The following is a 27,395-nucleotide window of genomic DNA, read 5'->3' as shown; positions in this document are numbered from 1 at the left end:
TTCCCTGCGTAGTGCCCATGGTGTCCTGTCCGCCTTCAATCGTAGCATCAACCAGGAAGCTCAACGGCATCGTCTGGTACACCACGGCGACTTCTCAGCCTCCGGGCCCAAAATTGCATCATGGGCAGGACCTCATCACGGTTCTTGGGCACTGAGTCCTCGGCTTTCTTCCAGCGGTGATACTCGACGAACTCGTAGGCATCGTTGACGCGCTTGAGCGGGCTGGATCCCACCGCCGCCAGCGCCGACTTGGACCCTGAAAGAAGAAGCAGAGGCGTTCTGGCTCTCCCTCTCCCCGCAGTGGCGAGAGACAGAGGTAATCCACAACCAATGGAAATGACACCGCCTAGTGACGAAGCGACGGCCGCCAGCGAGGGATGCAGAGGCACCGCGACAGCGACGCTGCCGCCCTGGCCGAAGCCAAAGAGGTGGATCTGGTCAGGGCGATACTTGAACTTGTCGACCAAGGTCTTCGCGATGACGTCGTCGGCGACCAAGTTGACGGCGATGGTCAGCGGGCTGGCATCCAGGTCAAGGTCTCCGGTGCTGGCGTCGACATGCAGATCTTCTGACCACTGCGCTCCTGGAAGGCCCAGTGGCATTGGGAGAGGGAACGGCGGATTCAGTGTGATGGTCAATGCATCCGGTAAATTCAAGGCCTGGGCAAATGATGAGAAGTTCTTTGCATTGTCTCCCAGGCCTGGGAGGAAGATGATGGCATTGGTGGGCTGTGCTTTTTGTGGGAGGTGAATGATGGGTGATAGACTGGTAGGGAAGTCGGCTGGCGTTGGTAGCGGCGGCGACATAGTAACAAGGGCAGTGTAACCGATGGTCCGTTCGATCGTGCTGTGGTGCGAGGTACCGATACCCTTGGTATTAATTATGAAGTTTTCATGTTATACTTAGATTGTACGCTTCAATAACTTTCAATAGCTGAATCCTCTTCTTGGCGGCCACGAGAGCTTGGTATTACATGTGATTGATTATTCCACCGATTTCGAGCTCTACCGTACGCACCAACATATCGTTGATATGCTTTATACGCCTACGCGTTCATCTCACCTTCTTCAGCCAATCGATGTTTGAGGTTTTGGTTCATCGACGAAGGGGTACGGTCAAAAAATTGAGAACATCATACGTATTGATGATACTCAACTACCAAAGGTCCAGTTCCCATCCGCGTTCGGCTGATACATAGTATCGCCTGCAGTGCTGGTCACGTTTACGTCTTGAAATGCTTCTTGTGTTACTGACACTCGTCAAAATAAGCATCTCAGCTATTGACTTGTTTAGACGGTGAAGTCAAAGGCATATGCAGCGCCTGTTTCTCTTCTCGTGGGCGCGCTTGTTCGTCACTGGTTCTGTTCTCCACGTCCGCCTGTAATTTTACCAACTTTGCCTCGACCGGTGCATCGATGTGGGCATTGAAGGCCTCTGTGGGGTTGCGTAAAAAGCATGCAACTATCAAATATCAGTTTCCAGTGTCCGAAAAGTCGCGATGGCTGCATATCTACTTACTGATGACGCCGGGAACAGTAAAACATGCAGCCGCAACCCAAACATTGCGGAAGGCAATAGAATACGCTTGTCGTAGTGCTTGTGTAGCAGCACCGATCATCTCAGGGGTTACACCAGGAATTGCGGCGATGGCTTCCGGATTTGCGGTTCCCAGAGCGAGAATGAAATTTCCCAGTTGTGCTGGATCCAAGCCGAGTGGTGATACGGCTGCCGCAACTCCGGTGGGAACGTGTCTCTGAACAGCGCTGTTAAAAATGGCATTGTTGACCACCAACCCAACCAGGCCGCCCAGTGCCCTCGCTGCGGCTACCAGACCTGTGCCGATGGCGATCAACTCTCCCGTGATACTGAGTTGAGCAGCTACAAAAATTGCAGTCGTGATGCATCCCAGACCAAGGCCACCTAGCAGAGGGTAGCCCCAGAGGACGCTCTCCGAGGTGGTAGGCTTCACGGTCGCCATAAGAACAAACATGAGCAGAAGAGCCAACTGCGATAAGACGAGCGGTCCTTTGAGCGCCTTGAAGCGCGTAATGTACCATGCCGACACAAAACTCAGCACAATTGCGTAGACGTAGACCATTGCGTAACGTGAAGAGGCTTGGAAGAAGCCGAGCCCAAAAAGCACTATGCCCTCCCTTGCAAGATAAGAATTAAATGTGAAGACTGCAATGCCTTCCTGAAAGGCACTCGTGAGTGCGACAATATAATTCTTGTCCCTAAACAGACCATGATGAGCAATTCCGTCTTTCTTGAACCTCCATTCGTACAGGCTGAATAGCATGAGCAAGACCAGGCCGACGATAAAGGTACTGAGAATGTGAGCGTCTTTCCATGAGTATGGGTTGTCTGACCACGCCAGGCCTACGCTGAAGAGAACGGCACCGGTGGTGAAGGTCAGGATGCCGATCCAGTCGAGGCTCTGTAGCTTCTCCAAGTGGGTCAAAGACGTCTGGAGTTCACGAAGAGGAGGGTTGTAGAGGATTGCGATCGCAGCAGTCGCCAGGGCGAAGAGCCCCGAAACGACATAGAAGTAGATTCTGTAATCTTCTGCTCCTCCATTTTGGACGAGAGCACCGCAGAACAGCACACCAGAGATGCCAGCAACGGACTGTGACACGGTGAGGGACGCTTGTCCCAAAGCCCTGTACTTCCGTGGGAGGATCTCTCCAACGACAGCGAAACTGGCTGCCTGACCACCGAACATAAAGGCGATCAAGCAGAACCCGGCGAGAACAGTAGCAATGTTCTGAGCCCGACTTACTATGACCGCACCGACCAGACCGGAGGCAGTTGTAGCGATAAGAATCCATCTGCGGCCCCAGTAGTCGACCGCTTGACTGAGCGTAGGGTTCAAGGCGGCAGCTCCAATGTTAAGTGATGTAGGAAGCCAGACCGCCTTAGAAGGACTACGCATGAGCTCGACTATCGGCTGTGCGAGGAGGCCAGATCCGAGAATCGAGAACAACTGCGCCACCACCAAGAAATTCATGGCCTTATGTTAAGAGGTTAGGAACAGTCCCATGCACTCGTGAGGCTAACTTACGGCAAGGACGATAATCGTTCTGGCATGTATATGCAGTTCGGCTGCCCCAACCACACGTGTAGGGATATCTTCAAAATGTGTGGTTGCCATTTTCCGTGGAGCACAAGTTGTCACCTGCAAACACTGATCGATTAAGGTGACAAATGCTTTTCTGCAAATAACAAGTGCAGGGAATTGTCCGCTGAATATATATGATAGATCAGCAGGACAAGGCTCGCCAGCTGAGCTTGTACATTTGGAGTTCGCTCGGTTGCATTCACCACTATGTTCCAGGCCCCCGGAGTCTGGAGATCCTCAAGAAGAGAATAGTACGGCTTCGGGAATCTGGCGAGCCTGGGGAAATTGGGAGCATGGAGATGTATCCACCTCGGCATGTCAGGAGACTCGAGAGTTTCCATCGTTATTTCCCCATGGAGGCACCAATTGAGGAAGGGAGTGGACGGCCTCTGTAGGTAGTGCAAACCAGCTGAACCTGGCTCCTAGCCCACTCACATCAATATCGTGCACGCGCCTTTGGGGAATTACGCGAAAACATACCTACTACTGGAAATTCCTCCATGGTGCTTGTAGAGAGCAGCGCTATGTTTGAACAAAAGACGAGTTTGAGAAGCAAAGAATCCGTGAGGAGATAAGGTAGAACAGCGATGTACATGACGACGTTGGATAGGGTTGGCCCTTGGGGTACCTCTAAGTAAAAAGCGGGTGTTATCATAGATATCTTGTACTACATAAGTGGTCTATCTTTTCGAAGAGGACTCCTCAGATCTGTACTCATGAAGCTTATATTGATTAAACAAACTTAAGTATCAGGAAAATGGAAAAGAGTGCATTCCTCACTATCTCCCCTTACGATCTTCGCCACTATCCACGCTTCTCGCCTTGGAATGAAACGAATAAAACTGCGGATTGTGCAGGAAATGATTAGTGCCATCCTGATAGGTAGACAACAGGGGAGCGCGCGAAGAGTTGGATACTACATGCTGCTTATAGTGGCGCGTAACACATAATCTTTGATTTTTAGGGTGCTACATATTTACTCGATCGATCGCATGCTTCTTCTTTTCAATTCACCTTGTGAATCGTTGGCCGATTTCGATTCTTTTCTTGATAGAGGCGTGATCCTCGCCTGCTTGAAGCCTTTTGACCAGTTCCTCAGCATCGAATTCTGTGCCAATAGGATTCTGTGCAAATTCTTTGGACACCAGCCACTGTGCAATTTCTTCATTCGTACTGAAGTTGTCAATCTGCGTTTCCAGCTGGTTGCCGTCCGGGTCTTGGTAGTAGATGGACGTGGTGGCGCCGTGATTGATACACCAGATTGGCAGGATGCCGTTAGCTTTACGCTGTCGGTAGGATAAAGCTAAGTCTTCGAGTTTGTTGTAGGTGAAAGCAATATGTTCAAGCCCGCAAGTCTGTTGTTGTTTCGGACCTGTTCCGGGAGCCTGAAGGATGGCGATACGGTGATGCTCCTCATCGTAAGTGAGGAAAGAAATGAAGTCGTTCTCGAACGATGCATGTGCCCCCAGAAATGTCTTGTAGAAGTCAACCATGGGCTTGAGGTTATTCGTGCGTAGAACAACGTGAGCTAGGTAAGAAGGCCGAATGACCCGCGTGCCTGCATTTTCATAATCAACAACCATATTGTAAAGAGTAAAAATCTGGGGAGTCTGTGACTGGTACTGAGTGATGGTGCAAGGCTGTCGTGCAACGTAATATAGAACGACGATAGAACGATAGATGTGCCTTTATGGTATCTCAGGTCGAGGGCTGGGCATCATTTGTGAGGTGGTCGCGGGACCCATGACTAAACTTCCAGAGGTCCGAGTCCCTACTCGACGCCTGCGACTGACATGTCCGAGGAGGTTTCAGTGAGGCAAGGCTCTGGCATGTTCCAGCCTAACGAATCAGCAACTGCGAGAACGGCAAAAAGCGTTGCACCAAGACCGAGGCACGGAGGATACACACTTGTCGTTTTGGGAGTGCAACTATTTGTCACTTTATATTCGGTGAGTGTGATCATGGCCTACGGCGCAATCTATTCAGGACTTTATCTCCGGAGACTTGAATAACGCCTTCGATGAGCCATGAATACTCATATGAAGCCCTGCAAGAATCTATCCGAAAACGATGATCCTCACGTATATGTGCTCGGGTATGGACACTACTTAGCGGTGGGAACGACGTCTCCTCGTGATATTGGCAGTTTCCCGACAGATCCGGTCAATAGGGGGCTGTGCAACCGGATGCCATTTGAAAATAAAGGAACTCGATTCCAGTAGTCTCATTAATGCTAGACACGCCCAGTCTATTTGCTAGGAAAGGGCTCGGCCCAATTCCCCAGATGAATTACTGCCAAGGCGGCTTCGGTGTGCAACAGGCGTTCCGGGGAAGCATGCCCAATAAAGTGGATCATATATATAGTAGTGATACACTGGCCGAAGTCTCCGGGGAAGGCTAAATCGGCAGCCTCGGTTGATGATATGGAGTTTACTTGGCCTCAACTCTCCACGTAGCTTTCCAGCACGCACCAGATCGAGTATCAAACAAAGCCACTTTCTTGACGATTCCAAATGAGAGCTCCCGATCGCCCTGTCTAAGGCGATATTGTTGGAGTTGATTGGTGGTGGATATCAGGCGCTCAGCTGACTCCTGTTCTAGATATTCGAAGCGCTCGCTGGCAGGTTCTAAATGTCATCAGAACGCAATCGCACAAGTTAATTCGTAGATCGATAGATGTACATTCGACTCTAATGCGATGAGCTTGCTGGTCATTAGAACTACTGTTTAAGGTCTTGCGAACCCTAGATTAGTGTTAAGGGATTGGGATGTAAGGATTTGTCCTGACTAAGCCGCCCTATTGTTAATCTCAAGATTAAATCGCAGTACCTCTGGGTGCGATGTTACAGTGGAAGGCCCAAGTGCACTCTTTTATTCGACAGCCCATAGGCGTGAAGCCGCTCCCAGAACTTCGGTGGTGCTCAAAGAGCAATTCAACAGGCGTGGGGCAGATCGTGAGACTCTGGGAGAGCTAGAAAGGCATGGAAGGCGATGAAATTTTGTGTCGGAGGGGTTGCTGCTGCTCAATTCTATGAAATACGAAGATACACGCCCGCTTACTTTGCGTCCTGCAAGCTTCACATAATTCATACACTCTCAAACACTTGGTATGATTTCTACGGCCCTAGTCAGGGACATAAAACGGAATCACATCCAAGGGGCCCTCTGCTGATATGATGTAGCCTGGCTGACACTCGTCGAAGGTAACCTTGACTTGTTTGCCATAGAAGCTATCCAGCCTAGTGTGCAGAGCCTCAGCAAGATTGTTTACTTTCCCACCGGGATGAAGAGTCAACCATGGCTGGGTGCATTGCTTGCCCTTGCAAGACTTCATCACCATCAATAGCGCGTCCAATCGCTCAACGACCTTAGGGATTGACTGTCCATTGATCTTGACGGAGGTCCCGTACAGATTTTTTGTTTGGTAGGGGTCGGTCTAGATTTATTCCCGCGATTATTAATAAAAGCGACTTGACTTCGAAAATTCAAGAAATAACATGTATCTTACCTTCATGTCATACAATTCGTGTTCATGGCTGCACCATACTGTGTACAAAAGATCGTATTGCGGACTGACGATGCGCATGCCCTTGTACGTGTTATTTCCATGAGATGCTGAAATCTGTGTCAGTATCAGAAACCGTGGCGAGTCGCGGCGTGACTCACTAAAGCTGCCATTCACGCCACCCCTGTATAAAGCTCCTTCTTCACCTCCAATACCCCAATACTCGATCGAGACATGGTCGTGCATGGTTGACTTGGCAGCCTTCTTCATTGCAGGTAATGTCAATGGCATCGGTGTGCCATCAAAATCCTCACGTAGGGGAATTTGTGCGAGATCTAGGATGGTCGCAGAAAACTGCAGTGCTCGGAGTGGTCAGTGACTCTGCATCACGGCCGCGAACATAAGGAACGAGTCAAGAAATGAAGATGGGAAATGAGTAGGTTGGACGCTGTTAGAGCTTTAAGGAAACTTACGTCGGTATGAGAAGTAGTGAAATCGACGGTGTGGTTCTTCGGTACACCTGGCCCTGAAACAAGGAAGGGAACGTTGACGTCTTCCTCAAACGCGCATTGTTTGCCTGGCTTCAAGCGGTGCTGGCCCATATGAAAACCGTTATCGCTCGTGTATATAACGTACGTGTTCTTATCCATGCCGAGGATCTTTAGCTTGTCGAATAGAGCGCCCACAAGCTCATCAACCGCTTGCAGGGTCTGTAAACGTTTCACATAGAAGGCGTCGTTGTAATCCAACACGGTCTGATTCGCACGAGGTAATGCCTTCACCCAACTGACACCATGAGGCTAGAACAACTGTAAGTAACTTTCGCCCTCCTAGAGAAGAACAAGCTAAAACTACCTCTTCAGGATTGAAGCTGGGTCCCCGAGGGATCTTGGCATCTAGAAAGAGGTTTTCGTGTCGCTTTGCGGGCTTTGGAACATCAAACCAAAGTGAATTGGGGCCAATCACTGCTTCCGTATGTGGCGCGTTTGGCGCAATGCCCATGAAAAAAGGCCGATTGCTCTTCGAAGCCATGTCAAGCCACGAAAGCGAAAGGTCAGAGATAATGTCTGTTGAGTATTCTCCAGGGCGGTAGACCGGGGGACGATCATTGAACTGGAAGCAGGCATTATAGTATGTATACGCGCCTGGATCAACGAGGACTAGAGCATTTCGTCAGCGGCAATATCAAGTGACATGAATCTTCAATCTCGTTACATCCAGTCTGATTCCAACCTGCTGGAATAGGTTTATTCCAGTTTTGTATGTTGTGGGCATTGAACAGTTTGCCCGTGTAGTAGGTGTCATATCCTGCGTTTTGCAGCCAAACAGGAAGATATTTGTCATTGAAACCCTGCTCGATAAATTTTGGGTAGCCACCTACAAGTGTTGACGTTAGCTAGGACAAGGAGCTGGATAAGATACTGCCGTAGTATACCGTATGGAGGAGAGACATCTGTGACGTTCGTGTTGTGCGCCATTTTCCCTGTCAATAAACTGACGCGCGCTGGGCAGCACACTGCGGTTGTGCAGTAGTGTTTTTTGAATTGAGTACCTCCATCTCGTAGGTTCTTCAACACTCGTGGTTGATAATCAAGAGAGTTGAGATGGAGGTCCTGATCGTCGGTTAAGACGAATATGATGTTCGGCCGCGCTGGACCAACAGAAGCTTGCGAAACTGACAGAATCAGCAAGCTCACATATGCCCAGACAAGAAAAGGAGTCATCTTGATTGAAGAATCTTTTCGGGAAGGCTTAAGGCCAACAAACCGGCTAAGCAGTCCAAGAATGAAGGCCAGCCTTTATATCTGCCCTATCGGTAAAGACGTGGATCTGTTCGCTCTCCCGTCGCCCTTAGCCCACAAGTTCGACCAAAGGCCATGCCGAGGAAGTCCATAATCCGGGGCCCCATATCCCCACCCCGAGTTCAACCCCCGGACACGGCACAGATCCAAATTAGATCCCCATAATCAGGTCCGTTGACTTGGCAGCCCGAAACAGGTACTGGGGGCAAGATTGTGAAAGTGGAAAGTAGGGATGAATCAGTCACCGAACGGTCATGAAGTAAATGCGTTGCGCAACTCAGAAACATGTTGGTGTGGTAGTGCAAGTGGTTTGTGGAGAGCTTACCTTGGCCAAGTGCACATGGCTATATACCGCGGGGTCTGTGCGGTGGTTCCTCGAGGAGTAAGTGAGAGCCTCAGGAATATGAGAAGGAAAGGGTTCAAATGCCTTTCAGGACGCTGGTGTGCGAGATGGATCTTCTGGCGGGTCCACTAGACCTGTGTAGTAGCATGGTGAAAATGCACCTCGTTCCTTCCGAAGTCTGTGATCGCGTTCGGGTCGAGCGCATCAATCTATAGGCAACTATATTTTGGGATAAGCCACTTGATTTTCACTTATTAAATGGCTTGGTTTTTGGCTATCTTGGTGCACATGCCGACCTAGGTATGTGGTGTTCAGCCCACAAGAGCGGTAAGGTGGATAAGCAGCCGGTAAAGGTCTCCATCGGATTCCACAATGATCGCGGCTATTCGAATCGGAATTTGAATTGAGAGCGACGCCTTTGCGTTGCCACTATGCGCGCGTCCGTGGAGGTTGGTTAGGATGGTCATTCAGTACGCTTGGCAATTGGACCACCACCGCACGAGCCACTCTCACTCCACTGAAGCCCTGATTCCATGGAGCTGGATCGAAGGAAGGTTTAATTCATCTGCAAGCCGGAGAATTGGCTGTCGAAGGCCATTCTGCAGTCATATCTCAGGCACTGCCTCGGTCTTCACACTTGCAGGGACCGCGCCCATGGTTTCAGGAGGGCAAGGCCGCGAATAAGCGCTTGACTTATCCTTTCGAGATATCCGTGCTATTCGGCGAATTCAAGTTGTAGTACGTATGAGGAACTAAACCACACCCTCGGAACTTTGTTCCATGTTGAAGGCGTCTGAACCCCTACGGTGGAAACCAATACAGGAAGGGGAATCTCCATCTGATCGCTCATGAAGAATATAGCGACCATTCAATCCGCATACCGTAAATTGTCTGCAAGGGTGCGCAAGAAATTTGCAGTTGTTTAGCCACCTTGATCGATCACAGACGTACCAGCTCCTGCTGCAAGGGTATAGAGAGACGTCTTCATTCATGCGCTGGACGAGCTTGACGGGGCGTACAGCTACGAAATTTGCAACTAAAGCTTAAGCGACAAGGTTGGGCATCTGGAGGTCGAGAGTGCTCGAGCTTTCAATGAGCCATGTTACCAGAAGGGCAAAGCGATGGCTGAGTCTGAACGTAGGTGCCTCGCAGATGAAGGGGTGAACTGGCTTTATGAGAGCAATCAGCAACTCCAAGATCGAACTAAAGAATATTGCCCCTCCCGATTGAACAGATCGAACACATTAGAGGAAGGGGCCGGATTGGGACGACCCAGGAGCTTGAACCGATCCCATCGTCTAAAAATGACGCATGGTTGGTGTTAGGAACGAGAAGAGAAGAGGGATGACCGAAAAGATTTCAAAAGGGCAGCCCAGGATGTGGCAGGTGAGCCGAAGGTGAGTAAAGCTGCCAACGACTGTGGGTGAATGATCACGAAAAGAAATGCGTGCGGATCACGTGGATGTGGATGTGGATGTGGATGATCAGGGTTGTTCGTGTTACTCGTACTCCGTCATCAGTCAGGGTCCTTAGGGAAGGTAGAAGGGAGGGGGAGAAGCGAAGGTGGGGGCCCTCGGCTCCTCGAGCACCTGCCCAGCTGAACAGCAGCAGAAACAAGCTTCGCCTGGGGACTTGGCTTCGGAAACAAGCACTTGGCCCTGGTTCGCAGGGCAGGTGCGCCCCCCCGTGGACCAGGGACCCTTGCTCTATGAATGACCTCCCTGTGCCCCCCGTTTCCTGGCAATAACACACTGCGGTAGACCGTCTCCTGGCACCTTGAAGACTAGACATGCGAGCTGAGACCCTGAAAGCCACGTTTGGGAACTCCCCACCTCAATACACTTTCCCTGGCTCTGGGAATTCGAGAGGCAACGGTCAGCAATTTCAAACTCTCTTCAATTTTCGCCCCGGAAGCAGCCCTCCATGTGCGAGGAAGGCAATGAACAGAGAAGCCCCGCCACCACACCTGGCGCTTGTACTCGTAGCTGCTTCGCCAGCAGGCATGTCTGAAACCACATGCGAGTACATCCGATGGCTGTGCCTGACAAGGAGGACCAATAGTCGTGCCATCAGCGTCGACATGTCAAGCTGAATGGTTGCATGATGAGTAAGTAGTCTGGATGTGGAGTCAGCGGACGCGTCACAAAAGCAAAGGTTGAGATCTGATTGCAAGCTGTGAGGCGTGCGGTGCGAGCTCCGAAACGAGGATGAGATCAATCACCTTGATCAGGTAAAATGCAAAAGGTTATAATGCAGCAGGCGAGGCTCACCCACCTTGCATCTCCTGCTACTGTCGCTCTTACTCGTACCATTGGCTCCCAGGTGCAGGATCCCTTCCGAAGCCTATATATTCTCCCGCCGGTCTCTGGTCTCACTTTTGAGCCCTTTTCCATCCTCACAAAAGCTACCGGACTCCTCATATCACCCACCAAAACTCCTTCTTTACTATCAATAAAAGTCCTTCAAAATGGGTTGGTTCGGTAAGTGATGTGCAAACCCAGATCCGCAATGTCATTTGCTAACCAAATACCCCTGTACCAGACGATAATCGTGATGCTCACCAGCAAGTCTACGGTGATGAGAGACACGAAGGAAAGTTCTCCCACGAACTCATTGGCGGCGCTGCTGCCTTCGAAGGAATGAAGCTCTTCGAGGATCGGCAACGTAGGGAAGGTACACATCCCCCCGTTCTAACTCATGTCCACTACTGACTCTTCCGTCGTAGGCAAGGTTGTTTCCCACTCCTTCGCCAAAGAGCTCCTTGCTGGATTCGCCGGAGCTGAAGTTGACAAACTTGTGGAAACCAAGGGCATGGACGAATATGATGCCGTGAGAGCCAAGAGACATGCGAGGGATGCTGCTGAGAACATGTACGATCAACATTATGGACAGGATGACCAGTACAATCCCGACCAGCGTGACCAGCCCAACTTCAATTACTAGAGATAGAAGCAGTCGAACGCGGTGGCGGGAAGTGCGATTGCAGGCTTTGCTACGGGCTGCCTTTCAAGGCCCCACCACTTCACGACTTACTGTCTGATGGCGATAGTTAGTCAGTCAGACATGCAGGAGCGTCGCCGGCAATACGAGGCAACTTACAAAACATTTCATTTTTGGTTGCATGCTTTTCGCGAACTCTGTTGTTCCCGTGGATTCCTCGTTCGTAACGCCGTCATTCATCAGAGTTCGGCGCTCAGATATGAAGAATTCGAAGGCCCACTAATCGAGAGAGCAAAAAGACCGGGTTGAGGGCTCCAGATCAAGAGGTTCTCCTCCATTTGGACTCATCGCTATCTTCCCCAGTCTCAGCATCATCTCTAGGTCGTACATTTCCAGCACCAGCACCTAGTGGCTCGTTCTCCTCAGCACTCTCCTCACCTTCACCCTCGTCCTCAATCCAATTCCCGGTTTCATCCACAAACTCGTGCATATTCTCGGCTGTGATCCATCCGCCGCTCCCGGGCATGGCGGGTGGAAGACCCCCGTCGGTTGCGCCTGGGAAGGCGAGGCCGGCTTGGAATAGGCGACTTCCATCTTCTTCTTCGTCACCTGGATCAACAGGATCAGGATGCAGATTGGAACAGTTCGACAAGGCATGGAACATGGCCTGGACGGGTGTTTGCTCTGGCTTGTCTTCCGCAGGGTCCAGTTCTGAAGCCACGGCGGGGGCGGCCGAAGCAGTTGGGACAATGGTGACAGAGAGAGATTCAGGCTCAATATCTTGACCCGTGGACTCTTCGGTCGAAGTCATCAATTGCATGTAGACTCCTTGTTGCTCAATTGCTGCGGGGGTGGGCAGCATCTGAATGGCGTGCAATGAGATGGACGGGTACGGGATGGAGACGCCTGCGCACGCCGCATTTGAGTAGACAAACAATTTGCTGTTGAGAGTCAGCCACAGCCAAGAGACGTTGAGGCTATAAACTCACTCCGATGTGACCCAGACATCGACCTCCTCAACCACCTTTTGCTTGCCTGGGTCAGGCTGCTCTCCATTTGTCTGTGTTCCATTTTCTTGCTGGTGGGTAGAGGCTGCGGCAAGGATGGGGGCAAATGCTGGGGCAGAATCGATTTCGTGCTCCAAGATGATCAGTTTGCTCCGGTCACTATAGTAATGCAGGACCGGGGGGCCAGAGTAGAAGGATGCAGGCGTGGTGGACTGGTGTTCTATGAGAGGGACAAACGACGAAGGCTTGGGCGCTTCTCGGAGGACTTCCATGGTGAGAGGGGATTGTCTAGCAACGGTTCTGTTGACGCAGGTCCTTATTTCATGCAGGTTTACGGGTGGAAGGTGAGGGCCGTCTTTCGTAGCGGGCTCTTCATGGTTCATCACAATCTTCCACCTCGAAGCGAATAATCAAGTCTCAGTCTTGGCGCGAGGCTGCAGCGCAAATGGGGGCTCAGATCTCTGCTGCTTTAAGCGCTACCCTGCTGTTGGATCTATACTTGGCAACTTACTCGTAGGCAAATCAATGAGAACGAGGATGTATATCTCTGTCTCTTGCCGCTCTATAGTCGGCCCAAGTTTATATACAAATTAAATAGGCAACTGATCGTTAGGGGCCCTTTTTCCACGATTTTGAAGCATTGCACATGCTGAACCAGTGGCGCGACTCATCGGTCGATAAAGGAGGCATTCTGGTCAGCGCGACAGAGTGTAGTATTTTAGTATCCGAGGTTTTTGTCATGTCACGTGCCTGCAGAGTTAGCATGCGCTAGTAACGCCAAGCCTTGGCGCCAAAGGTCGCGTCGTCACTAGCATCTCTCCCGAGTCCTCACCCTAACCTCTTATTCCCTGTTATACTCCTTTCTGTGCACTTCAATCTCTCAAATGTGCATTAAGCATATGTGGAATGGTTCATCATGCATGATCGAAATTCACACTCACAAACCCTACAGGGCCTGTTGCGCTGAGGGCCGATACATCTTTTCCAAAAGAAATATTAACCGCTTCATGTTGAATGTAGAGCCGTGCATTTCCTGTAGCCAAGGCAATAGGGTACTTTATGCCTTCTTGCAAGGCTTCCGAACGGCCTAGGAGTGGTTGAGCACCCCGCTTTCGATCCACAGTCGTTCGACAATACCATCTCATGGACAATTTATCGGTCAAGGATAACTATACCAGCATCCCGCATTCGTTCCCCTTTCATCCTCGCCGGCAGCTCAAGGTCATTTGTCACGCTCAACAGCTCGGCTTGTGCATGCTGCTCGGTCCGCATCCCCCTCTCTGGCAATATCATAGGCTTCATGCGATAAGATTTTAAGAGAGTCGCAACCATGGCAACGATCTCAACTTGACTGAATTTTTTCCCAGGGCAAACTCTTGGGCCCCCAGACCAAGCGTTAAAGGCCATCTCGGCTGCTTCTGATGGCGCTTCGAGAACTTCGTGGCCAATTTCTTGGTCTACTTTAATCCATCGCTGAGGGCGCCACTCCATCGAATCTGCTCCCCACCAACGTGAATCGGTCTGGGATCCTGCAAAGTCCCAGTTCACGTATACTTTCGGGGGAATGACCAATTCATGCTTTCCAACGCGAAGGATCTCCGGCTCGGCTACGGAAATCCTGGTGGTATCACCAAGCGGTCCCCAGAATCGAAGTGTTTCATACTAAGAAAGGCAATTAGTGGAAGTCTGCACGTGGCTGTAGACGGAAAGAGCGTACCAACACCGCTTGACATCTTACTAGCCTGGGAAAGACCTCTTCATATTCTAGATCATCCGAATTTCCGAGCACAGCGTCCACTTCTTCGCCAGCCCAGTCTTGGACTTCTCTGTAGGATGCAAGGAAAGGAAGGACATGCATTGCAGCGTTAGCCGGAGGCTCAAACCCCACGAGGTTCAGAATAAACATGTTTCCATATAACTCATTATCGTTCAGGTAGGAGCGCTTGCCAGCAGGGGTAAGTATGCTTTTCTCTTCGTTTTTCATCACTTCATTAGCACTGATCAAAGCACTGACAATGTCAGCACCTGAGCCCACAGGCGCAGGCCCGGCCAGTCGTTGTTTCTCAATAGCCTCTTCCATATATTGCCTAAACTCGTTCAGATGCTTGTGTATATCAACAAGCCAGCCAGGTGTCAGCCATGATGGAAGTGAGAGGTTGCGGAACATTACGATCCGCAAGAATTTGGTGAATATGAACCACATTGTAGAGGAAAAACTAACAGCGTGGCCAGCTGGAACTTTTCGAAGTCCACCATCAAAATCATATACATGCCCAAACCCTACTGCTGAGAGAACATGCATAGCGAAGATTATGGAATCGTTTTTAATGTCCTCCATATAATTGTGTCCCTGTGATCGATTCCGGGCTATTTGGAACATTTGTTTGGCTTGCTTTAAGGACTCGTTCCAGACTAATCTATAGTTCACCTCCCGGAAAGCAGGACTCGTAATCTTTCTGTGTCTTTGCCATTCATCACCGTTGACGGTTAGGAGGTTTTTTCCAAACAGGTCAAAGATGTGGTAATGGTGCTGAGGTTTGTACCAAGTCTTGTACTTGGACTCCAGCTCCAATCCCGCCACAGGGTCGGTCGTGACGATTTCATTTTGGTTGGGCGTAACTAGAACAAAAACATCCCCGAGGTCCTCGTGTTTCCTAAATCGGATGGCCACATTCCATCCATGGAATGAATAGTCGATCCAAGAGCCTAGGTCGAATGGCAGGGCCTTGAAGAATGGGTAGAAGTGCCTCCAAACGAAGAGCCAGATATCATCTTGGCGGTTGAACAGTAAAATCTTGATAGGAATGCCGAATTTTCGGGCTTCCAGGTAGTTAATCCACAGACCACATGTTCGTTGAATAGAAATCCAAAAGATAGGGAGGCTGCAAAGCAAGAGCAGAATCCCCAAGACAGCCATGTTAGACTAGGTTGTTAGGGATAGAGCCTACTTCTACTTAGAAGTTACTTACAACTACGGATAATGATGTATCTATCAATGTCCCCAAAGTTGCCACAAAGGCTGCTTTTGCTTGGCCCCTTCACCAGAGGCATGATGGGACGCCCTCGTACAGAACCCAAGCGTGTGGGTTGGAAGTGGACCATACTAACGGCGCACTGCCACTGTAGTTGCACAGAATTTCCACCTTCAACTACATATCCCAACTCCGAATCTCATCAGCCAACATGCTGAATCCCGGTCCATATTCTCAAATTCTTCCATGCTGTGTTTAGCCTAGACCCTCCAAACATTGGGGATCTTATACTGTAGCAGACGTTGAGGTTCTCGCCGAAGGACCTAACTGACGTGAAACATTGGCTCAGCCGAATATGAGCCTGTCAATAGATCAATTCCCAAATAGAGTATTGATCATGATGCCGATCCACTACACCAACAATTAGGAGGACCTGTACGCATTCTCCTGTTGCGCTGCCTGCTGTTGCCGATACACACGCTACATAACTTTTTCGCAACTTGGACAACAAAATCTCCGTTCTGCATAGGGTATGGCGCCCGACCCGGGAAAGCCCCTCTTCCACATTGAGGCTAATTACAATGGATACGTTATGAGCCGGGGTATAGCACATCATGAAAGAAAGGCAGAACATCGGACCACGCTTATCAGTCCATTAGGGGCCTGATGCTAGGAGCCTTAAAGTGATTCGCACTAGTCATTAAGTCCGTCATGGGGGCGGAACTGAGAAAGCGATGAGACTGCTCGGTAGAGGAGGGAGCTTGTTAGCCAAGCGCCATTTGACCTCCTCGGTACTGTAATGATCATTTGACCCACTTGTACTCCCACGCCATACCATACGGTAATGACAATACATACGCCGTACGGTCATGAAATCAAGGTACTGTTCAAAGTGGGTACGTCCCTCCATGTACACAATCATCCATGTATATGCAAGGACATCAAGTAGTCTTGTGGCATGTGGAAGGCAACTACCTACGCAGCAGAGCAGACAATTCCATTCTCAGACTGTCGACGCTTAACAGACTGACGTTAGGGAGCTTCCTGCAACTGTCGTCCAGTACAACACTGACTTGGCAATTCTCAATGGGATTGTTTTTTCTAGGGCCAGAGATAATAACTTTATCCAGAGTATAGGTTCAATTAATCCGACGATGTCGCTATTAGAAGCGGCCTGACCTGGTGGAAGTACTTTAAGTGTTTTTGTTGAAGTCTGTGTCTAGATACCTGATCAATCGAGCTACAACGTGTCTGAGAGTACTTAGGTAGCTGTAAGACAAACTGTGTAATTTCTTGAAGGGAGCCGATATAAATTTAATAAAGGAGATCTATTCAGTGTAAAAATCCTATCTTTACCCACCTCACCCTCGAGTCGGAGAATAGAACGAGCGTCATCAAGCTTCCAATCTCACGCCTTAGCTTTCTCAGCATATCTCCCCTTCATTCTCTCCAAAACTAGTTCGCCTAGGTTCTCGATCGTTCCTCCGTTTAGCATTTCCAAAGTGCTGACCTCGACGTCCAGTTTCCGCCTGATCCAGCTGCGCACCTCGATTGTCACCAGGCTGTCCACACCCAATGACATCAGGCTGCGGCCGAATTCCATTTCCTCCTCGTCAACTGATTGTAGCATGGACTCGTAGATGAATGCACCGATCTCCCGCCTCAGTAGCTTTAAAGTCTCTGGACGGATAAGGACAGATTCTGCGTCTGCGGCATCACGTAGCGAAGCCATAAGGCTTGCAACCTCGTCTCCACTGCCAGCTCGAGTAGCACCCGCCATCGAGCTGTTCATCCTTGCAGCTTGGATGTTACGATAGATATCCGCTTTCCGATCTCGCTTGAACAGCACCCTGTTTGTCGCATCTGTCATTGGCTTGGTTGCTCTAACGCCCAAGGTGAGTTGGCTCCGAGAAGTGAATCCTGGATTGATGGCTGAGGCAGCTGCTGTCTGCTTGTCCTCTCCAAGAGGATACTGCTGCAAAATTGACAGGTGGAGAGTTTCAAAGACCTGCCCCTCGGTCAGGATAGGAAACCCTGCCGTGCGGAAATAGTCAAGTATGTCTTTGTTCTCGCTCACATAGCCAACCTCCGATACAACACCAATGTCGAGGACAGAAGCTGGAAGACCAAGCGAGTGGCGGTACTGAACGAATGCATCTTGGAAGCTGTTTCCTGCTGCGTAATTACCTTGGCCAGGAATACCGAAGGCGCCAGAGCTTGAACCAAACATGACGAAGAAGTCTAGGTCTATTTTGGCATCGCGAAGAGCGGAATGTAGATTCCAGGTGCCGTCCACTTTGGGCTTAATGGCTGTTACCCAATCATCATGGCTCATAGAGAGGAAAGGTCGATCCTGTATAACCATAGCCATCTGTAGTACCCCGGCGATGGGTAGTGTGGCCTGCTGAAGAGCTTTACCCACTGATTCGTAGGAGGTGATGTCGCAAGAGATAGCCTGGAAGCTGCAGCCCTGAGCTTCAAGCTCTCGGAAAAAAGATTGGTGCAGCGAGCTACTTTCAGCCGAGCGAGAAAGATAAATGAAGTGTCGGGCGCCATGTTCAGCCATGCAGTTTGACGTGGCTCGGCCGAGGCCACCAAGACCTCCAGCAATAAGGTAGGCAGCGTCTCCACGGAATTTGAGAGTCGGTGGGGCTGGCTGGATGGGAAGAGAGGTTCTCTCTTTTGGTAGCCGTAGTATCAGCTTCCCAATCGAATCCTGCTTGTTGGACGAGCGAAGCGCTGCATCCAGTTCCTCTAATTCAATGGCGCGAATTGGTCGGATTGGTACAATTTGTTTCTGCTGGACCATCGATATGATCTCTTGAAGGAGTCTGGATTAGGTTAGTGATACCTGAGGCAACGCTGAGTCAAGGGCTAGGTGTGTCTTACCGAGGGTACGCATCGTCCATTTCGCCCATGTTAACGTTATAAAGGGTCTTGTTGTTCGCGAAGGCCTTCATGTCCAGGCTTTCAGCAGTGGGACAACCAAGGTTGATGAGCTAGCGACTCGTTAGCACTGCTTTTGACAACCAGTAACACTCCTTACCTTTCCCCGGGGCGCGACGCATTTGCATAATTGTCCGAGGTTTTCGGACAGCACGTTTAGTATCACATCGAACCCTGTCTTGTTATTCTCGAATGCAAGTTCAATCAGAGCCGACCAGTTGTGAGTTGCCATAACCGTTACTTTACGTACGCCAAACTCGTTGAGGAAGTCTGCCTGTTCATAGCCATGGACAGAGCAATAGAGCTAGGGGTGTTAGCTTTGAGTCAAGACAACAGTCCTGCAGGCAACTCACATCGGCTCCGATCATTTGGCAGATGCGAATAGCTGCAAGGCCCACAGCTGAATCTGCATCTGTGATCAGGACTGTCTGGTTCTTCTTCAACCCAGCTAAGTCTCGTAGGCAGTGGAAAGCAGTGGCATAGGCCAACGGCATCGATGCGGCGTCTTCAATCTCTAAATCGTCCGGAACCTTGGTAACACTTGTTGCAAGAGTCTTAAAGCTTGTTTGGACTCCACAGCAGCCCAAACCAATTATGCGGTCACCAATGTTGAGTCCACTTGCATCACTGCCAACCTCGACCACCTCACCACAATAATCGCGAATCGTGTTTTCATCCAGAGTTACGAAATCCTGTGGGACTTTGTTAGCTGAGAAACGGACAACAGTGCAACACAAGATTACCTTGGGACCAATTCCAACATACATCGGGTGAACAACGATCTCATCAGGTTGAAGTGTGATCAATGGCTGTGGAGTCCACTTCACAAGTTTTGATGCACGGGAACCCTCAAATCCTAGCTTGAGAGGAAGGTTATCTAAGTCCTGAGATGCCTCAAGCTCCTTTGACACGGTTGTCCAGTGGTATCGACCAACTTTCACCACATTGTCATCAATAACATACTCGTAATCTGCATTCCCTATTGCAGGAGTTGTGTCCAAAAACTTCTCGAATACGGTCAAGATCGTGTTACTTGTGCCAGTGTCAAACTGGTCGATCTCTAGAGTACCAAGTGGGATAGACATTTCTGCTCGGATACAACGGATTATGCCGAGTGCAATACCAAAGAGAGAGTTACTGGGCTTAATCTGAGCGGATCCCATAACCCAGAGCATTCGAGCAGAAGTCAGCTCAGTCACGATTTTTTGGAATGCTGCCAGATTCTCAGCTGTAAGTTGGTCGAAGAAAGGCTTGTCAGTGTCAACAAGTGAGATGATGTCTTGAGACGGAGGGATCGAGTTCCCTAGATGACAAATATCCACATAGTACTCGTTTTTCTCGAAGACGTGTTGCACCAGTTTCAAGATATCGGTGTCGACCTGGTCCGGTCTGATCAAAATAGTGACCGATTTATACTCCTGTGCATTGACTGCAGGTTTTGCGATCATGTTCGCTCCGAAAGCTGAATCATTCTTGGGGTCATCAAGAACTGCACATTCAATACCGGAGAACCCAGCTTCGGAAAGCTCCTTGGACCATCTCTCTACAGTGATGATTGGCTCATTCAGTCGTCCATCAGCTTCTCCTAACCACCATCCAGGCATGGGACCCATAATGAGATTTTTCATTTTCACAGAACTTGGTATAACTTCTTGAAGGAAGAACCGGCCGCGAGGGTTCAAAAGCTTATGGACATTTTTGAGCGTGGCGCCGATGTACTCAGTGGCGTGGATAACATTTGAGGCGATAACCAGATCATATGTCCCCAACTCGAAGCCTTGGTCGGCCGGATCTCTACCTATATCCAGGATTTTGAATTCTAGCCCCGGGAACTCACGGAATCGCTCCTTTGCAGCTGCAAAGAAGCCAGAAGATATATCAGTGAATGTGTAGCTTGAGTACATCGGCTCCTTATTGATCGACGTAAGCGCGGTCAGAGAGATCAACGTCGTCCCGCCCGTACCCGCACCAATTTCTAGCACCCTGAGGGTCGGGTTGCTATGACCGGCGGTGACGAAAAACTCGGACGAATCAATCCGGGCTCCAGTAAGAGCATAGAGCTTGGTGAGGGTATCGTCTCTACGATAAACTTCGAGTACCTCAGTCGTGCCGTCAAATATCCCAACACAGTTGTCAAGAAGGCGAGTAGTAAGTTCAGCAACATGAATGAACGGTGACGTCCTCAGCTTCTCCTCCAGGTCATGAATCAGCTCCATGCGTTCCTGTCGGTCCAGTTCCAGTAATTCCTTGCTATTGGAAACAATCTTGTTTTCGCCCAAGCGTCCTCCTGTGACAACATCGCTCATCCATTTTCGAAATTTCGTGAAATGCCAATTAGAGTCTCTGGTGGTTTCGATTCTCTCTAGTATTTCTGCGGAACAAAGAAGGCCGTATTCTTCGATGATTTTAACCTCATTTACATCCTTTTCTTCTGATATCATCAGTGTTTCCAAGGGAACAAAGTCAATGTGTGGTCTCCAGCTGGCACGGGCCGCTGCGACTGGATCATCCAAAACAGCCTCTTCTTCTTCCGCAAAAGCAGAAAGATGGCAGCCTTCCACCACTAGGACGGCGGTTGGTCCTTGCATGGCTAGCATCTTACCCTGAATGTCCCCCTGGTCGCTGATATGGGTTGCGACTGCTTTTGCTCGCAGAACCTCCCGCGACTTGCAAGGCTGGATAGAAATCCTTTGCACGAATGTTGGCAGGGGAATCCGCTGTAGGTGTCTTGACAGACCTTCACTAGACGCCATGCCCAACAATTGAAGACATTGATCCATTGTTGCAGGATGGAGTGAATAAGGTGAATCCGTGGTAGCAGGCGTCTTTAGAGAACCTATTGCCGTTTTCTCGCCCGGCATTGCTGACACATCCACTAGTCCTCGGAATGAACCATCATAATGCAAACCTACTGAATGGAAAAGGTCATATGGCGATGGGACCTTTCTGGGAAGTGGTGCGGTCAGTATTTCCTGTGCATACACTGACGACTCAAAATCTCCAGCTCTGATTTCTCCGTCACAATGCTCCGCCCACATGCTTCCATTATGTGAGACGATCGTGAATTCATACCAGCCTTTTTCGGATTCAAGAGAGTGCTTTGCCCGTCTCAGGGATGTCATGATCTCGACAGAACCTTCTTGAACGACCATGGCAGTTTTGACACTGAGGTTGCGGATTGTGAAGGCATCAATCTCTGTGAGCTGTCGAACTGCTTCTCCAACCATTGCAATGTAGCCGGCGAATGGAAAGACAACATCGCCGTAGACTTTATGGCCTCCAAGCCAGAGAGTGTCTTTGAGGCGGAGCAAGTTTCGCCATACTGGTTCGACGTCATTACCCTCGAGAATTCGCGAACCCAGCAGCTCATGTCGCGGAAACTTTCGCAGCCTCCAATCTTTTACAGCTCTGTTCTCGCTCCAATAGGAGGTGTCATGATTCCATGGATAAATTGGAAGGTCAGTTAGTAGACTGGATCCAGTCGTGAGAGCCTGGAATGTTAACGGTAATCCTTGAAGGAACAATTGACCACACAGGTCGAGGACGCACTGTCTGCCATTCTTCCCCCTGACTAATGACGCAGTATAGATCAAGCGGGCCTTCGATGTGGATGCTTTAAAAATTTGCCTTAGCGGTCCGGCAAGTGCTGAGTGGGGTCCGATTTCTAAAAAGAGTTGATCGGACGTCCCATTTGCCAACATCGATCTGACTGCAGGATAGAACTGGACAGGGGACTCAAGATTTTGTCTCCAGTATTGTGGACCAAGTATGGAGCTTCCCGTCAGCTTTCCAGTAACCGTAGAGAAGAATCCTGAGGCGGGAGCTCTGCCTTTGACAATAGGTCTCAAACATTCCTCATAGATAGGTCCAATATCAGCCATATGATGCGAGTGATATGCCATTCCATCAGTTTTGAGACGCCGTGTGAAGACCTCTGGATCATCAAGATTGATGTGCTCAATTATCCGATCCAGTGCATCTTCGTCGCCAGACATTGTGACGCCTTGAGGGCTATTATCGCAAGCTATGACAACACCATTTTCAAGATAAAGCCTTGCTTCTGGTTGGTTGAGCCCAATCGCAGCCATTGCCCCTTTGCGAGTGGATTGCGTGGTTATCAGACCTCTATAATATGCAACTGCTATTGCTTCTTCAGGGGATAATGCGCCAGCTGCATATGCGGCCCCGATCTCACCGCTAGAGTGGCCCACAACCCCAGAAGGGACTATGCCAAGCAGCCTCAGAAGATTCACAAGGGCAACCTGTATGGCTGTGCAAAGAGGTTGAGAAAACTCTGCTTTATTGACCCGGCTCTTGCTCTCATCTCGTATTAGCTCCTCTAACAAGTTCCAAGAGGGTGGATCGCGCAATGTTTTCAGTACATTGCCAAGTTGGATGATGTCTTCACGAAACGTTGGGAAACTCTCAATGAGTTCTTTGCCCATAGCTGGCCACTGAGCTCCCTGACCAGTGAAAACAAAGTTCAACTTCGGAACTTGTCTTGACCGATCAGCAGTGATAAACTCAGCTGAATCGGGACTCGTGCGAATAGAATACGCTCTATGTGACAAGTGGTCTCGACGGCTGGCAAGTGTATATGCCAGGTCGGATAAAAGCCGAGGGTGTTCGTTGGCATAATCTTGAATTTGACCACATCGCTCCTTCAACGACTGGGTATTAGTTGCTGATACGAGGAGAAGCTCAGAATCACTACCCTCGTCGTTTCCGTTGCTTCCCGTGACTCCAGTCGCACCCTCATAGGACGCAGCAGATTCTATCACAGCATGGGCGTTGGCGCCAGTGATTCCAAAAGAATTTACGCTGATTCTCTCCGGGCGGCCTTCTGGCCATGGAGTTGGCTCCAGAGGAACCACTAATCGTGCTTCCTTGAATGGTATTTTGGGATTTGGTGTTGAAAAGTTTGCTTGCGGGGGAATGATGCGATTTTCAAGTGATAACACAGCCTTGATGATACTAGTAACCCCTGAAGCACTCTCACTGTGGCCGACGTTGGCTTTGACTCCGCCGATATATGTATCATTCGTGCTGCCGAAGACTTCTGAAATAGCCTCAAGCTCAAGAGGATCACCAGTTTTCGTGCCAGTCCCATGTACTTCCACATAAGGTGTCTCTGAGGGGTCGCTTAGTCGCCCAGATTGATATGCTCCTTTTATTAAACGGATGTGGGCCTTCGGGCTAGGGGTGGTAAGACCTGCACTTCTTCCGTCGCTGTTCACCGCTGTTGAGCGTATAACAGCTCTGATAACATCATTGTCTTCCCTCGCCTTGCTGAGCCTCTTGATCAGAAGAGCATTAATCGCCTCGCCTCGCGCATAACCATTAGCCGCCGCATCGAAAGTCCGGCATTCGCCCGTAGGTGATAGAACACCGGACTCAGTTTGTTCCATCGTTGTTGTTGGTGTGAGAATCAGGTTGGTCCCTGCAACAATTGCTGCATCACACTCCGCATTTCGGAGTGATTGAACAGCCTGATGTAAACATATTAAAGAGGACGAGCAAGCAGTTTTGATGGTCATGCTCGGCCCTTGTAGGTCATACTCATAAGAAACTCGGTTGGCGATAGTGTAGTCATGCGAGCCGAGAGTATTGAGCATACCCCCAACTTGTTGTGGATCTTTCGCAAGGAAGTCAATCCAGTCATAGCCCCAAGCACCAACAAAGACTCCTGTGTTACTCCCTCTCCAGTTGCTTTGGCCTGCATTTTCCACACATTCCCATACAACCTCTAGCAGCATACGTTGCTGTGGATCCAGTTTCTCAACCTCGGCTTTGCTGACGTTGAAAAATGACGTGTCTAGTACATCAATGGCATCGCTGTCATCGAGAAAGTGGCCGTAACGAACACATGTGCTTCCAGGTTTGCCGCTGTCAGTGTAGAATCCCTCGTAGTTGTACCTTGAGTGTGGGATGGGTCCTCTGGTAGTCCTTTTGTTGATAAGCAGATCCCAAAAAGCATCCTCAGTGCAAATTCCTCCAGGGAGTCTCATTGACATGCCCACAATTGCGATGGGCTCAGGGATAGGGCCATCGGCGTCTGGGATCGGAACTCCATTGCTGGATGCATGACAATTGATACGGTTGCCACTGCCATGATTGGCATGGCCGTTAACGTGGCCTTCTCCAATACTACTGTCGCCATTGACATGACCGTTGGAGTGACCATTTCTGATGTCACCCATTATGGCTTTCTGTTGTCTCAAAATCAGTTAGTCAGAAAACCCCGTGACGCCGTCTGTATTACACGGCGTGCGCTATTCGAGATCAGTTGATGCCCCTATCTCCTGGTAAAAGGGGTAGCCTACGCTTTTTATCATTATCGGACCATTCATTTCTGGAGCTGATCGCTTTAGGCACGGTCAGAGATTAGATGTCAAAACAGACTAGACCTGAATAGAAGAATTTGCGGTATGGTATCAATACTAGCGTCGTCACAAGGTGAATTAAAAGACGACTGTCCCCATGTTGTAATGTCAATTCATGTGGAGTGCCAGTCACTATACCGAGCTGGGAAGAGCGGCTCCAGTTGAAGCGCTAATCCTAGCTCGATGTGCGACATAGGCTAAATACGAGACTCCAAATGTGTATTTGAGATGGGCATATCTGGCACTGAGAATGGTGGACAGGACAGGCCCTCGGGTGCTCCAGTGAATCAACCGAGCTTGAACGGTAAACCGAATTAGGAAGCCATTCTAGATCAACGTACTAAGTTCTCAAAGAGATCGAAATAGATGTATCACCATTTTACATACGGATAATTCTTTCCCAGATGGACTAGTCGACAAGGAGCTGGAAATTTTAGGCTCTTGTCTGGAAATATACTCAATTGTGTCACGTAGTTTGTCCTTCATCTACTCGGTAACGAGAGCTTCACTTTAGGCTGTGCTGAATAAGTCGTGCAATCGTATGAATTATTCTTGGTCGGCAAGCAGTCTTCGTCAATATATCAAAATCGGAACAGTCTCCTGAGCGCTTCCTACGTCGTGGACTCGTTAATCTGCAAGACTGCACCAATCCACAATGAAGCCAAGGCACTCGAGAATCACCGCAGTAAGGACAGACGTAGAATACTCATTGTTGCAACGAGTATCACTTGAATTCCATACCTCCTGGGACTTAGAGCCTATACACGTGATATGAATACAATCAATGGTTTATTGTCTAAGTTCATTTCTGAACCCCTCATACGGTACTTCCATGTCTAGATACCATACTAAATATTCTGCTCAAGCGGCGACTTCGCTAGACCCATTCACAGCAACAATATTTGCGTTTTCGATCGGCGTCTTCCCAGTAGCGCCTTTAAAGCGTCCTCTTGCTACCTGCCAGATAAATTCGGTCTGCCATTTCACCAAAATTGGCATATCGGGTCCATTGAGCACGTAGAGGTGCTCCCTTCCAGGAGCGATCATCTGTCTCTTGGGCCCTTGTAAGGATTCGAATACTGCTGTCTGGTGGGCTGGGTCTGAAATTTGGTCCAACTCTGGAGTTATAATCATCAATGGAGTAGGACTGACGTGTTTGACCATTGCTAGAGGAATGGGCTCCCACAGAAACATGCGGTGATACGATTGTATCGTGGTACCGTATGCATTATGAGTCAATGCAGGATCGAATACAGCATCTTCACCTGCTTCCTCTCTCCACTGATCCTTCAAGTGATTGTGGTAGTCTATTTCCTCTTGTTTTCGTTCTTCATCTGTTGTGCTAATGTGGGAGTTAAAAGGAAGAAATGCCACAGACTCCAAAATGGGGAGGATGTAAGGCGGAGTTCCATCATTGACTTGCGATTCTCGATCCTTCATCAACTTGAACTTTAGCTTCGCCGCATCTGAAGGTTTGATTGGGCTGTATTCGAAAACAGGTGCGACTGCTATAACTGCAGCGATTCTCCGGTCGATGGCTGCATTCGACAATGCGATACCAGCTGACAGAGAAAGGCCCCAGAATACGATAGCTTCAGGATTCACTATTGGCTGTTTGGCCAGGAAAGTGAAAGCATCTGAGTAGTCCTCTGCTTGTTTGAAAGGATCGATATCGTTGCGCGGGAACCCACCGCTTTTCCCTGTGTTTCGCGGATCATAGACAAGTGCAGTGATGCCTGCCTTTTGGAATTCTTCTGGTACACCAGGGGCGAAGTTGACCACTACCCCATTGTACTATCATAGTCAGTTGAATGGCTACTTAGGTAGCTTCCAATGCAGGAAGGTTAACCTACCCCAGGCGTAAGGATCACTGCAGGCCCTCTTTGTGCTGCTGGGTAGAGCCTACCCCTAATGAAGCCCCCATCAATGGTTTTAAACGTTACAATTTCGTAAATTTTGCTCATGTTGAAAATACTAAGCGACTTTAAGCTTTGTAGTATCATTACTTACATTCCTGCAATATAAGCGTTTGACCTTTGTCTGTGATTAATATACTTACTCATACTATGTGGAGCCATAAAACCAGCGTCGCCGAACATGTTCCGGGTGAACAGAGTCGGAAACCCCCATGCTATGGAACTTCGGCTAGATCATTTCAAGTGGACATTAGCTATCGATTCCAGAAACTAAGAAGATAGTGTGGGCCGCAAACACTCGTCTGGCCCACACCTGGTGTTGTGGCATGTCTTACACATACGAGATCGGGGAAAACTCAAATGAACTTCAGATGGTCCAGTTCAAGGGAGTCTGCGTTCACAGTTGTCCCCATGATAGGTGTCAATTGCCATTCGCGACTCGCAGCATTTCAGGCTATATTGT

At 49.4% G+C, this 27,395-nt stretch overlaps 9 protein-coding genes across 9 annotated transcripts; 1 reads left to right on the top strand and 8 right to left on the bottom strand.

Moving 5' to 3' along the window:
- Window positions 1-47: 47 nt before the first annotated feature.
- A1O9_09065 (uncharacterized protein) lies at window positions 48-806 on the bottom strand (the record flags this gene model as incomplete). Its single annotated transcript, XM_013401759.1, has 1 exon — window positions 48-806. One exon carries the CDS (start codon window positions 804-806, stop codon window positions 48-50), a length of 759 nt encoding a protein of 252 aa, XP_013257213.1.
- A 467-nt stretch (window positions 807-1,273) lies between these two features.
- Window positions 1,274-3,007, bottom strand: A1O9_09064 (uncharacterized protein; the record flags this gene model as incomplete). Its single annotated transcript, XM_013401758.1, has 2 exons — window positions 1,274-1,434; window positions 1,519-3,007. The coding sequence occupies 2 exons, from the start codon at window positions 3,005-3,007 to the stop codon at window positions 1,274-1,276; spliced, it is 1,650 nt and encodes a 549-aa protein (XP_013257212.1).
- Window positions 3,008-4,128: 1,121 nt separating this feature from the next.
- Window positions 4,129-4,701, bottom strand: A1O9_09063 (uncharacterized protein; the record flags this gene model as incomplete). The annotated part of the gene is made up of 1 exon (XM_013401757.1): window positions 4,129-4,701. One exon carries the CDS (start codon window positions 4,699-4,701, stop codon window positions 4,129-4,131), a length of 573 nt encoding a protein of 190 aa, XP_013257211.1.
- A 1,541-nt stretch (window positions 4,702-6,242) lies between these two features.
- A1O9_09062 (uncharacterized protein) lies at window positions 6,243-7,655 on the bottom strand (the record flags this gene model as incomplete). The annotated part of the gene is made up of 5 exons (XM_013401756.1): window positions 6,243-6,554; window positions 6,627-6,740; window positions 6,801-6,977; window positions 7,097-7,423; window positions 7,479-7,655. The coding sequence occupies 5 exons, from the start codon at window positions 7,653-7,655 to the stop codon at window positions 6,243-6,245; spliced, it is 1,107 nt and encodes a 368-aa protein (XP_013257210.1).
- A 3,580-nt stretch (window positions 7,656-11,235) lies between these two features.
- Window positions 11,236-11,711, top strand: A1O9_09061 (uncharacterized protein; the record flags this gene model as incomplete). Its single annotated transcript, XM_013401755.1, has 3 exons — window positions 11,236-11,248; window positions 11,310-11,441; window positions 11,494-11,711. 3 exons carry the CDS (start codon window positions 11,236-11,238, stop codon window positions 11,709-11,711), a joined length of 363 nt encoding a protein of 120 aa, XP_013257209.1.
- A 316-nt stretch (window positions 11,712-12,027) lies between these two features.
- On the bottom strand, window positions 12,028-12,987 carry A1O9_09060 (uncharacterized protein; the record flags this gene model as incomplete). The annotated part of the gene is made up of 2 exons (XM_013401754.1): window positions 12,028-12,649; window positions 12,698-12,987. 2 exons carry the CDS (start codon window positions 12,985-12,987, stop codon window positions 12,028-12,030), a joined length of 912 nt encoding a protein of 303 aa, XP_013257208.1.
- Window positions 12,988-13,867: 880 nt separating this feature from the next.
- On the bottom strand, window positions 13,868-15,632 carry A1O9_09059 (uncharacterized protein; the record flags this gene model as incomplete). The annotated part of the gene is made up of 2 exons (XM_013401753.1): window positions 13,868-14,377; window positions 14,433-15,632. The coding sequence occupies 2 exons, from the start codon at window positions 15,630-15,632 to the stop codon at window positions 13,868-13,870; spliced, it is 1,710 nt and encodes a 569-aa protein (XP_013257207.1).
- Window positions 15,633-17,095: 1,463 nt separating this feature from the next.
- Window positions 17,096-24,833, bottom strand: A1O9_09058 (uncharacterized protein; the record flags this gene model as incomplete). Its single annotated transcript, XM_013401752.1, has 4 exons — window positions 17,096-18,518; window positions 18,577-18,686; window positions 18,734-18,937; window positions 18,987-24,833. 4 exons carry the CDS (start codon window positions 24,831-24,833, stop codon window positions 17,096-17,098), a joined length of 7,584 nt encoding a protein of 2,527 aa, XP_013257206.1.
- A 1,044-nt stretch (window positions 24,834-25,877) lies between these two features.
- Window positions 25,878-26,980, bottom strand: A1O9_09057 (uncharacterized protein; the record flags this gene model as incomplete). Its single annotated transcript, XM_013401751.1, has 2 exons — window positions 25,878-26,810; window positions 26,870-26,980. 2 exons carry the CDS (start codon window positions 26,978-26,980, stop codon window positions 25,878-25,880), a joined length of 1,044 nt encoding a protein of 347 aa, XP_013257205.1.
- Window positions 26,981-27,395: the final 415 nt, after the last annotated feature.

Source organism: Exophiala aquamarina (genome assembly GCF_000709125.1).
Source record: "Exophiala aquamarina CBS 119918 chromosome Unknown aczIA-supercont1.9, whole genome shotgun sequence".
Classification (NCBI taxonomy): Eukaryota; Fungi; Ascomycota; class Eurotiomycetes; order Chaetothyriales; family Herpotrichiellaceae; genus Exophiala; species Exophiala aquamarina.
Note: the sequence above shows the minus strand (reverse complement) of the source record. Positions and strands in the feature narration are given on the sequence as shown.